We start from the raw sequence: 11,734 nt of genomic DNA, 5'->3' as shown, positions 1-11,734 counted from the left end.
AAGGAATTTGATTTTTGAATAAAAATATTTTTTTTTTAGTATAAAAATAAAGGGACTCACCAGCGTGTGTAGCCAACACTGTTCGCAATGCACGTGCCAGCAGCATACCGACGTCACAGGCTTCTTGTATTGCTCCTGAGTAAATGCAGGATATAACGATGATTAAAGTTGAACCGAGCGAGGTCAAAGGTCACGTAAGTAATATCAGGTCGTATAAAATTTACCATGCAAATGAGACACTTGAACGGCTGTCCACGCATTTCAGCTTCCAGCTCGCGGATGCGACCTCTCAGTGCTTCCACGACCGGAGTCTCACCGTCCCTAGGTACTGCCGGGGAATTCCTCTCGGGTTCCTCGTTCTCGTTCGGCTGCGTCAACGGGGTCGTGGTACCTGGTTCAGGTTTGACCTCGACTCCAGTCGGATGATGCTGATCGCCAGGAGGCGTGTGCGGCGTATGCGGGGCATTTGGCGAGATGACGGCTTCCCGTAAGGCTTCGCGTTCCTTCTGTTCACGAGGAGTCCCATCCACCCGGGGAGCTACTACGTCGGCTTCGGAGTACTGGGCTGGTCCGAACTGGGCAGCATCATCGCCGTCTACCACGAGGTCAACGTCTTCCTCGTCCTGCTGATTCCCACCGCCACTGGCGCTGCCGCCGCGATTGCTCGAGGACGTGGCCAGACCCGCAGCTGCACCAGGTCCAAATATTACCATCCAGAAGATGATCCCAGGTGCAATGCGAACGGATGACGTTTCTACTCACCGGAAAATCCACCGACCAGCATGGACGTCGCACGAATTCTTCTCTGACCAGCCCATTCGTATTCCTCGAAGGTCTCCGCGTCACCCTCCACGTCGACGTCCTCGTCGTCCAGGTTGGAGCTCTGCCCTGCTGGGTTCCCGTTGTGCTTGTTCAAGCACCTCTCCACGTGCTGGTTCAATTCCTCAGGAGTGCCTGAGAGTCTCTCACTGCAAACAGGACAGGATGGCTCGTCCGCTTTTCTCTTACGATTTTTCACACGGATCCGCGCCTGAAAATTCATCCAGGAACTTGAAGATCCACCCCAGCACCAGCGAGGTAACTTAACTTAACTCTAGGGGTAACTTGATATTGTGAGGGCTAATACTTAAATCTGGTTTTATAAAATCAAACTCACCTGTCTGTTCGCTTTGATTCTCTTGTACGTCTCCCATCTACCCTGAGGCGTCCCGTCCGCTGACGAGGGTGCGTGCAGCATGGGTCCATGCGGATGATCCTGAGGATGTCCTGGCGGTGCCGTCGAGCGTGGTGGTCTTGGTCGTGAACTGGCCGATATTTTATAGAGCCGATCCATCTCCTGGGCGAAGTGCTGCTCAAGCTCCTGAGGTCTCACCGTCACCCCGCACACCGGGCAACACGAAGGATCTGACGGAAACTTCTTCTTGCCTGTGGAGACACAAAAGCAACTTTTATTTCTTCATTCCCCTTCGCTCACTCGTCAATGCATATCCGGACGAGACCTTCGGTTTCTTTGTCATTTAAATGAAAGTTCAAAATCTTGACGTACTCCTGAAATCGGCTACAAGTCAATCCAAACGGTCGAAAAACATGGCGGTTCTGCGTATATAAGTTTATAAGCGTCCACGGCGGGTGCGGGATGCTCGCAGCTGTAGCGTTTCACACAAATGTTTATTTATTTGCAGCCGAAGGAAGTAAGGAACGCACGCACAACTAGCGCGAGAGTAAAGAAGAGGAGTCCCGACATACGAGAGAAGCTTATAGGATACGTTAAAGGAAAAGCAGTCGAAATAAGAGACGAGAGAGAAGAAAAAAAGAAGCATCGTGAATATCCCAACCGACCGCATAGTTCAAAAACACCAAGACCAAACAGCATAACCGCATATCCGGAAATCGTGAGCGTATCGTCCCCTTGTCTATTTTTACAAGAAGATCCTAGCCCCAGGGTTGTCCCGATTGGTCCACGAGTATCTGTCGACGTGGCCCAAGAATCGGTGGACGTGAAACATTTGCTTTTCCTTCTGCCTCCCTGTTTTCGACTCGCCGACATAACCTCAATGGTCCTCAAGAGCCCGAGTATCGCCATAAGACAAAATGCAGCGGAGTAACCTACTTCGCTTGGAAATAGCCAGAACCAGCGAATTCTAGAACACGACGTATATCCTAGTGACTTTTTAACTAAAAATTCCCTATGGCTCAATACTTATGCAGGTTAAAGACACCGGAAAGGGAAAAGGTAATAGATGTCAAAAAGATAATTTTTTTCTATACAAAAGTGCATGCATACATAGAAGTGGAAGGATGCCACTTGGACCACGTCCCGGGTTCCTTGCTAGGGAGTTTCAGTAGTAGGTACAGTGCCGTTTGTTCGTATCTCGTTTATTTGGAGAATGCCCGGCTGGAATTCTTGAGCCGTTTAACATATCCGTGTATCTGCTCGCAGAGTATCCCGTCCTGAGGCGTCCTCTTTTGTCCCGTGACCTCCTATATCACCTAACCCCCTTTCCTCCCTATACGTATCCACTGCGTTTCTTTTCTCCTTTCCCCTTTCAATTAAGTGCGCCAGCAAATTTATGTCTACGCCACTGTATTCGATATTCCTTTTCCTTCCTTTATCGAAGGGGCGTACAGTCGCGCTTGAAAATTTCACTTATACTTACTAGAGTATGCAGGGACGTACTATGCGACTGTATATATGTATATACAATACGATAGAGATCGTTTCATTCGCATTGGACTTTGGGGGTTGGGAATGAATTTTTTATACAAAAGATGAAGATTTGAAAAAAAAATTTTTATTTACATTTCTTTTTTCTTTTATTGTCTCTACTGTATTTTTCATGGACGTGGAGGGAATTGGTATTTGATCTAGCAGGAAGAGTCTCGCGTCCGGTACCGTGGTCGTTCGTTTAGCGGCTGGTATAATTAACGAGTACGAGAAAGAGAGAAATAAGGGAAAAAAAGAGAAGCGGCATCTTGCGCGAAAATTTAAGTCTATCCAAGGAGTCAGGGTAGCCATTAAGGCAGATGGCTAAGCCAGAGTGTATTCTCTTCGGGATTTTTATCTTTTTATTTCCTTTCGGGACAATGCCTTTTTTTTTTCTCTTGGCCTATCTTCTCCACTTCCTTCTGACCATAACTGTGCTATCATTTACACTTAGCCTCCGTATCATCCTGGGACGCGAAATGACAGCGAGAACGTTTCGCGGAGAGACGACGGCCAGGGAGGCTAAAAAGAGAATGGGCTCTCGAAGAAAAGATAGAAGCTTTCGCCTGGTGTGATATCTTTAATTAAGGACGAAGACCGGGTCGTTTCAAAAAATAAATAAGAGCTCCGTCTCCTATCTGAATATTAAAAGTGACACGGGGATGGTGAGAGGGTAAAAAAAAAAGAAATTGAATAATAATCATAAACAGCTCCCATAAGAATGGCTAGGAGTCTTCTTTGAGGTAAATTTAAAAATCCTGTAATTATTTCGTATTTTATCTCTGTTCTCAAGCTGTGATGTCTTATCACTCGATAATTGGCCGATTACGCGTGAGAGATGCGAACGAAGCCGACAAGGCGCGAGCCTTTGCGAAAGCACGGAGCGATATACGAGTCAGTTAAAATACCCCTTGGAAAATAAAACTCGTTTCAAGAGTAATAAAGGGGTAGATAAGAATCCTAGGGACTTAATCGTAGACGGCAGTGAACGTTTGCTAGGGGATTTTTAATCGCAACAGTTGCCAATCCACAGCTACGCCCTGAGAGCGGGGTAAGGAAAAACGTCATAATCGTCATATCTGTACGAACGAAACGAAGAGTCGTATTAAAAAATTCATATTTGCCTATACCTAAATTTATTTTAAAAAAATTTTTTTTTCTTTCAGAAAACCCCAAAAGACGGACCACACTCTTTATCGACGTCCTCTCGCCACCATTTGGCCGCGTCTTCAACTTCCTTCTTCCCTTTACGACCAGCGATTTGAATTCCGCGCGCATCCGCCATCAGGAATGCTCCTTTGATTTAATAGAGAGCCATCAACGCTCGTGAAAAATATCCAAGAGGGTTCCTCGATTTTCTATATAAAGGGACGACTTGTTATTTCGAACAAAGAGATAAGAATTCGAAATAACGATTTTCAAAAGTTTCATAACCCTTAATTTCGTCCTGTTACGTTTTACATGTAAATCAGTCCAATCGGTGGGACATTTGCGTGCACTTGATCCGTATCCAGGCTATTAGTATAACCTAACCTGTTATAATATACATATATACGTTTACACTATACGTCGACAGGGAGTCTCTCCTAGTGCTCGGAGAAATATCAAAGTTACAAGGTGGCAGTGGTACCAACCTATACCCCACAGTTTCCAGCATATAATCCGGTTTTAATTAAATAACTGTACCCGGGTCCTCCGAAACGCCCACGGCAGCGAAAGAGTTACGTTCAGGCGAAATCAGCCGCGGGGGTTGTAGGTAAGGGTGGCCATCAGGCATTTAACCACAACTGTTGTCACTGGATGGGGTGGGTTATGGGGTCTGGAAGTTGGCAGTACTGACACGCGGTTCTCTCTTGATCCGTTACACCGCCCAGTGTATATCTATATAAGCAAGCATGTGCTCCAGTCTTGCAACCCCTTTAGCTCCAGGGATTTCAACCCCTTCGAAATACTTTGACTGATTTTCTATGAATTATTATAGCACGGCTATTGCCGTAACAGATCTCGCCGTTTCCACGGTGCACAAGGGAGCCAGAGCCCGATTCGGATAAAATTTCGAATTGGAATAAATTTTTGAAAATTTTCCATTTTCCCATCGAGATCTCAAGCACCTACAGATACTTAGACCTACTCAAAAAAATATTTTCAAAATACTTGGGCAATCGTAAAAATCCAAATAGGCTCGGAGCAAGCTCAGGTTATCAGACTCGACGATAGCTCACTGTAGCCCATACCTAAAATGGCTGGATCATTGATCCTAAAATCCTAGTGTAATTCTGAACTAGCATTAGGCGGTACTCATTGTTACACCCCTAAATGAATAATCCAACCAGCTCTGGGGTTGCACGCAATGCCAGTATTCCAGCGGCAGGCGCGAAACGGCTATTTTATTAATAACGTAATCCCTGGAAACAATGTAGGCGTTACACGTATTCTTAACAATTAGTCGGCTCAAGCGCGCGTAATGAAATGATAACGACCAGAGTTAAACCCACCTAATGGTCCAGTTAGCCAGCCCTATCCCAGCGGTACTGATCATGGATGACTAGGAACGTCTTAAAAAATGGAGTCCATGAAAATTAAAAAAAAAACAGACAGTTACGAGGCATAGATAAATATGAATATTCCAAAAAAAAAATTTTCAGTTTGTCAAAAAAAATTTGGTACAAGGGTGTCTTGGTTCGGGCAAAAGGTATATTACAGTCGCGCGTGCAAGTACCCAGCGAACTAAGGGGGACGAAGAAGGGTGGCCTCTGCTGCTGTTCGCTGGCTGGCTCGACTATAAGTTCGGCAGTTAAGGATATAAGGGCGACGGAGGAACATCTACAGGGTGGTTCTGAAGCAGCAACCCCTAAGAGGGTCGGGGGTCTAAGGACAAGGTCCTTTCATGCATACCAGAGTATCTCAGCTCTTCTCATCTCGAAGATGCTGCCGAGGTAAATCTCTCATATCGTAATGCCTGGTACCTACTCGCGTAACCATGATCGTACGAGGACGCCATAGGGGATGAGAGTGTCTAACGCGATTTTACAGCCCTGGAATCTTCTTAGAAAAATTGAGCATCACCTGAGACCGCGCGAGACGAGATCTCCCGTAAATATCGAACCGGGTAATTCTGGACCGACGATTAAAATTATCGACGACTGTCTGTTGTGATAAAAAAAAGAAAAAAAAAAAAAAAATTCTTTCTCAACCCTCAGATTCAACCGAGCTTGTTTTTCAGTTTTGGCATAGACGTATCCCAAGGATGCTAATCTTTCCTTTGGCCGATGTGCAAGATCACGCGTCACCGGGTTCACGGTTCTGTCGACCTTCATATAGACATTCCTTTCCATCCGTTTCTTCCTTCCTACCCCCAGCCAGGGAGGTTCAGGGGCTGAAAGGCGACAGGATCCCTTCGGCGCTTCCTCCCTCTATCTTCTTTATCCTACGAGAGACCTGCCCGTTTGCCCGGCAGTGATCGCTTTGTGATAGCGATCGTCGAAACGAATTTATTGGCCGAGGCCCGTTTGACTGGCCGTTTCCGGAGGCGAGAGTGAAAAATTGTTTCGCCAAAAATTCCAACCTACGACCGCCAGCACGTGGTACGGTTCAGGACGTGTATAAAGGTACTTGTATACTCGTGACGCTCCTCGGCTCTATCTCCTGTTGTGCCAACGACGGGCTCGTAAAGAAGACCACGTAGTATCCTCTACACCTTGGACACCTACCGACGTGGTTGGTGCCGTCGGACCCCCTGCGGACTGGGCTCCCTTAAATCACGGCTGTTTGTAATTAAGTGAATGAATGGCCCGTATCAGAGTTAATATTTGCGGGATGACGTATGCCGTGCTGCTGCGGAGACAAATCCCTTATATATCATGGGTACAGCTTTATATAAGTGCCTAGAACATAGTGGTATCGAGTATGTTTACCGTGGCTAGACTTCACCTGTGAGCGGGGTGAGAGACGTGAGTGACGTCACGTGACGAAATTTTTTTTTAGTATTGAAATTTGAAAAAAAATTTTGTGGAGTATATTTTTTTTTTTTTTCAAAAATTATTCCGGATAACGGTCCTAGAGACGCGGGAGTAAATTGGCTGTGTGGGATACGTGGGCGGGAGGAGTCGATGAAATAAAATAAAAGAAGAGGAAAACGATGAAAGATTAAAAAACGTGAAAAAGAAAGAAAGTCGAACATCGTATCTTGGGCTGTTCTTGCTTCTCTCCCGCAGACCAAGAGAGGCCCCGCTGAAGAAAATTACAAAGCAGCCGCTGAACGCCGAATTGAAATTGATAGCGGTGGCTCTCGCGATGGTAAGCGGCTACCAGGCGCGTACAACCGGACGCACCGCGCCCTTTTGAGCGTCCCGACGCATCTGCAGGTATTATGCATTACGTAGCTGCGATTCATCCGGAGGGAACAACAAGCGGCGGTTTATGTTTTTGTCTTGCTGGGAAGACGTGTGTGTAAATTATCATCGATGTAGACTGTATGGTCAGTAGGTAGTGTATGCACAGGGTATATGGACAGTTGCATGTGCAACTGCAAGTGTATGGATGATATGCCAATATTCATAAACACATCGTGCTTCCAGACGATATCTTACTCAGCGAGTAGTCTACGCGCGTCTGTGGTCTTCCATTTTGTATTACGGATCAGGAACAGTAATAATATCTTTTCTTCACCTCCCACCGGTACCCACTTTAAATATTCTTGATCTCCCGTCGACCTTACCCATATCGGATATTTGAATTTCCGTTTAAATTCCCGCGTAAATCCCGCCGTCCAATCGGCTGGACGTGGGCGAGAAGAGAGAAAAAAAAGGTATATAACAAAGAGGCCAGTTTCTACGTTATCCATAACAAGAATACCAAGCTACCACCTACCGGTATTATGAAGTGTCCCAGTAATGGAGAGCAAAAGATAAGAGTCGGTAATGACCTGACTTAAATTTTCATCAGCCAGGCAGAAAGTCGAGTATGGCGAAGGGAGTGGATATAAAGATAAGGCCGCGTACGGGCGTCGCTCCTGAGAAATTTGAAATAATTGAGAGTCCTCGGACAAGACACGCGATATACTCTGATTCAGTTCCTCGAGAGGTTATGTTAGTCGAGTGCGTATCCGTATGGGAATACGGTGACAATTAAGCGGCCGCGAGGAAGAAAAAAGGGCAGCGACAAGCTGCGAGTTAAGATTTACTAACCCGACGGTGAGCCAAGCCGTTTGCCAGTTGGGGAATTGGCGAGGACCTCTGCCGCATAAAGGTGGCCTGGATAAAGGAGGAAGAGGGCGGCAATAAAGAGGATGCACAGCAAGATGTCGAGCCTGGAGTGCGAGAGGGAGTAAAGGAAGGTTTACTTTATGAAGTAGACTCGTAAGGGGGATACGTTATTACATTATCGGGCAACACGCACCGTCAGAGCCCGAAGGCAGCGACTCCTGTCCCGCTCCTTCGTAAGATTCAAACAAACGGTACTAACCTTTATACCAATACAGCAACGCGGTCGGTATTAAACTATGTTGCGACTCGCGAGACAGCTTATGCAACGTACAACCCCCTACATACAGATGGATCTGCGAATGAATGGATATATAAGAAGTAAGGACACGGAGCGTATGGAAAAGAACGACGCGCCGTAGCGGAGTTTTAAGTGACGGTGGCGACTGCAGCGCCATCTGCCATTAAACTAACTCCGGGTAATTGGAAGCGAGTTAAAAGAAACTCGGCTCGCGGCTATCTCCTTAATAAATACGTTGCTACCGTGTGTGTTGCTCGAGTGATAATAAATATATTAAATAAATAATAGCCCGTGGGAGATACGCGAGTAATTGCGAGTGCCGGACTTTACGTGTGCCATGGACATTTTTCAACGACAGTCCCTTACCGACTGACAGGTCTCCGCTGGGTTTGAGGTTAAGCCGTGCCACGGGATTACGTGCGTGAGTCGGAACAGTGACAATTTACTCTCAGTCAATTATTTCTGTAAAGACGTCTCGTCGATCTAACCTCGAAACTACAAGGATTCTCAGATAGTTAAACGGTAGTCTGGTGCGTGTTTGTTCAGTCATAATAGCAACGTAACTCGGGCACCGCACACGCAATACTGTAAACGTGACGGCCGACGAGCAGTTCTTTGATATCGCTGAAGCGTGAGGACGTTTTGGTAGATGGACGGACAGACGGATGGATGGATGGATGGATGGACCAGGGGGTCTGGTTATGATTGTGATATTACAGTTGGTTCGCAGCCTCTCGGAATGTATCCCTCATCTCTCTCTCTCGCGCGCTCTCTCCGGTATTCACTCACCTTCCACTCTCTTCGCCTTTCTCTCTCTCTCTCTCCCTCTCGCTTTCTACGTGTGTAGTTCTACGTGGATGCATGCCTGCCCATCAGCTCGCGCAACGGAGAGCTAATCAAACGGGCCAACCCGCTGTGCGAATATTAATTAAACTCTCTGTTACGCCTGAATAGCACATACGTACAGAGAGATAGAGAGAGAGAGAGAATATGAGTGTGAGTCCTAAAAGGGTAGAATAGACTGGGGTAAATGGAAAGAGAAAGGCCAAAGGTAAGGTGCCAAGTTAGAGATAGAAAATTGAAACCTCAAACACCTAAGCAAGGTATACCTATATATATTTTTAAATTAACGTCTTCTCGCATATATATTATAGTTATATTTTTCAGATTAATAAAACCAGTACCAAGATCAGGTGTCAAGTGGGACTTTAAAATATGACTCGATACTCATGATCTCCATTCCCTATCAAGTACTACCCATTCTCAAACGTATTTCCAACTGAACGTGGAAGTGGGGAAAGGCGGGTGATGGCACCTACGCCATGGGGCATAACGACCCAGAAGATGGTGGCTGTGTTTTATCGCGTGGAACATAGTAGTCTCCGACAATAATATAACATTATCGGCATAGCGAGATCTTCTCTCGCCTCTGTAATTGTTACTATTGAGATAACCAGAGTGTGCAGTTGGTATGTGCTATGTGCCTTGTAGACCGTACGTACCATCGCGCCACATAACTAACCGCAATAAGATGCGATTTAAATAAATTCCACATACGAGAGCGTATAACAGGGAGCGACTCCGATGGCAACTGGCTGATGTTATCGTTCTTCTAGTTCCTTCGATGGCTGCCTATAGATAGGACATTCTTCGAAATCGCGGAATACTTTGGGATCCTTGTCAGTACCGTGAGTATCTTTGAAAATTTAATGGAGGAAGAAGTATTGCGTGGCACTCGTCACTAATTATTGGTCCACGGTTACAAATTTATATTCTGGACTTTTTACACCTGCGAGCTCGCTCGTTATATCGAACGTTTATCATATTTATTTTTTTTAGCTCTCTTCACTCCCTGGCATCACTTTTGCGCGACTCAAGATTTTCATAGGTCGCTCGGTGAAACTGTTATATAGATGTCAGATTTCAACGCTGTAAAACTGTATATGGCCGCTGTAAAAGCGGCGCCTTTGATAGCCAGGTACCCCATAATGCGATGATACATACACGAGGATGCCCTGTGTCATAAATACCTTGAGATTTCTTTTTTTATTATAAATTGGGTCCTGGCACCGATGGCTGATGGGGTAAACTTTGTCAGTTCAATGATACCCACTCAACGTCACTCGGACAGTGCAGTTTGGTCCCATAATTATGGGGTCCCATAATAATTTTGTATATCAGGTACGTAGTGTCAACGTGGATCTCTTCCTTATACTAGAGTTTGCTGTTTTGCACGTGAACGTTAGCTATTCTTTTTTCCAGCGCTTTCCAACAGTGGGCTGATCTTATCTGCTGGGATGCTGGCAAGTTTACTATTATTCCTGGACCAGTCTTATTCGCTGCTCTTCTTCTACGGCGCAGCACTACGGTTTCCCCCTTTTAGTAATGGCGCTTTGTACTTATGTAAACTGCCCCATTTGTAAATTACGAGGTTGCTTACTGTGTGTTTATGCTCGTAGGGGATTTCCGGGTTGCGCAGTCGTCGTTTGCGCAATCAACTACCACGTGCTCGCTGCCTATGCCAATGGCGGCTGTACTAAACAGCCGTGGATAGGTCAGGATAGAATAAGACGAATGGACTGGCTTTTCTAGGTATCGTCGGATATAATGATTTCCTTACTGGGAACAATTTATACCACGACTTTTAGGATCTCATTGAGGTTCGTGATGTGAACTTACTGTAGAAACTCCATAGCAGCGAGACGCTCATGTTCTGGTAGATTCCTTCCATTTTTATCAAGCCGATAATCACGCCGATACTTTGACAGGTAATACAGCACTCACTGGTGGCACAGAAATTCTTTTTTTTTTTTATTATTTTTGTCACTACCGAGGAATAACCGTTCAGTGCGACGACTGTGAACCTACCGTCCGTCCTGGAAAGACTGACTAGCCAGGGTGACTTTTACCCTGGTAAGAGGGAGGCACGGTTACCCAGGAAAATCTCTATAACGATGGCTTCGACACCACTCACGTTTTGGGGCTCTTTTAATTTTTGCCAAAAATTACGGAAAATCACCAGAAAAATCAGGTACGGTAAAGCAGCTGCTATCCCTCTTCACCGCGAGCAAGGATATATAGAATATGTTGAAAATTTATTTTTCACTTTCAGATCCTAGCTACGGGCATTCTTGATTGGTCTGTCGGATTTTCAAAGCCATCGCTAGCATCCCCTAATATGCACCCTAGCGTAGCGCACTCGCTAAAGAGCGACCACTGACAGCCAGACAGAGAGACCGACTGACTGACTGACTCTTGTGCCGGGCCAACAAAAGACTGGCATTGTGCGTACCTACAGATTAGTGGACTTATACAAAAGTCACTCGGATCGTAGCAACCCTCCCCTTTACCATACCAATTCTAAACCACCCCTGTACCCCGGCCCTGTAAAACACCCCTATACAGTTCCTGGTTATCCTCTATACCCAGAGATCCGACACTCTCGGCATCCTTCTCTCTGCACACCTATCCCACACCTCGGGCCGGCAGCCTGTGTGTCACGTACTGAATTCTGCAACCCCCCCCCCC

General features: G+C 46.0%; 1 protein-coding gene and 1 long non-coding RNA gene across 15 annotated transcripts in view; one reads left to right on the top strand and one right to left on the bottom strand.

The window, feature by feature from the left end:
* Window positions 1-11,734, bottom strand: part of LOC107269935 (E3 ubiquitin-protein ligase Rnf220) — a 73,372-nt gene that overhangs the window by 1,544 nt on the left and 60,094 nt on the right. For all 6 annotated transcript variants that reach the window (XM_015744394.2, XM_015744396.2, XM_015744390.2 and 3 more), the window contains 4 exons: window positions 1,157-1,425; window positions 763-1,030; window positions 225-688; window positions 61-135 (listed from right to left, as the gene is read on the bottom strand). In XM_015744394.2, coding sequence (XP_015599880.1) covers window positions 61-135; window positions 225-688; window positions 763-1,030; window positions 1,157-1,425 — 1,076 coding nt within the window. The remainder of the gene's footprint in view (window positions 1-60; window positions 136-224; window positions 689-762; window positions 1,031-1,156; window positions 1,426-11,734) is intronic.
* LOC107269936 lies at window positions 8,192-11,722 on the top strand. 9 transcript variants are annotated; one of them, XR_001538180.2, is made up of 7 exons: window positions 8,199-9,894; window positions 10,046-10,184; window positions 10,305-10,387; window positions 10,469-10,588; window positions 10,666-10,866; window positions 10,975-11,237; window positions 11,319-11,722. It is a non-coding gene; the product is annotated as an uncharacterized LOC107269936 (long non-coding RNA). The 9 variants fall into 9 exon arrangements; XR_003060304.1 differs by having other exon boundaries at window positions 8,200-9,309; window positions 9,361-9,894; window positions 10,046-10,387; XR_001538181.2 differs by having other exon boundaries at window positions 8,201-8,983; window positions 9,374-9,894; window positions 10,046-10,387.

This window comes from Cephus cinctus, unplaced genomic scaffold (assembly GCF_000341935.2).
Source record: "Cephus cinctus unplaced genomic scaffold, Ccin1 Ccin1_scaffold0690, whole genome shotgun sequence".
NCBI lineage: Eukaryota > Metazoa > Arthropoda > Insecta > Hymenoptera > Cephidae > Cephus > Cephus cinctus.
Note: the sequence above shows the minus strand (reverse complement) of the source record. Positions and strands in the feature narration are given on the sequence as shown.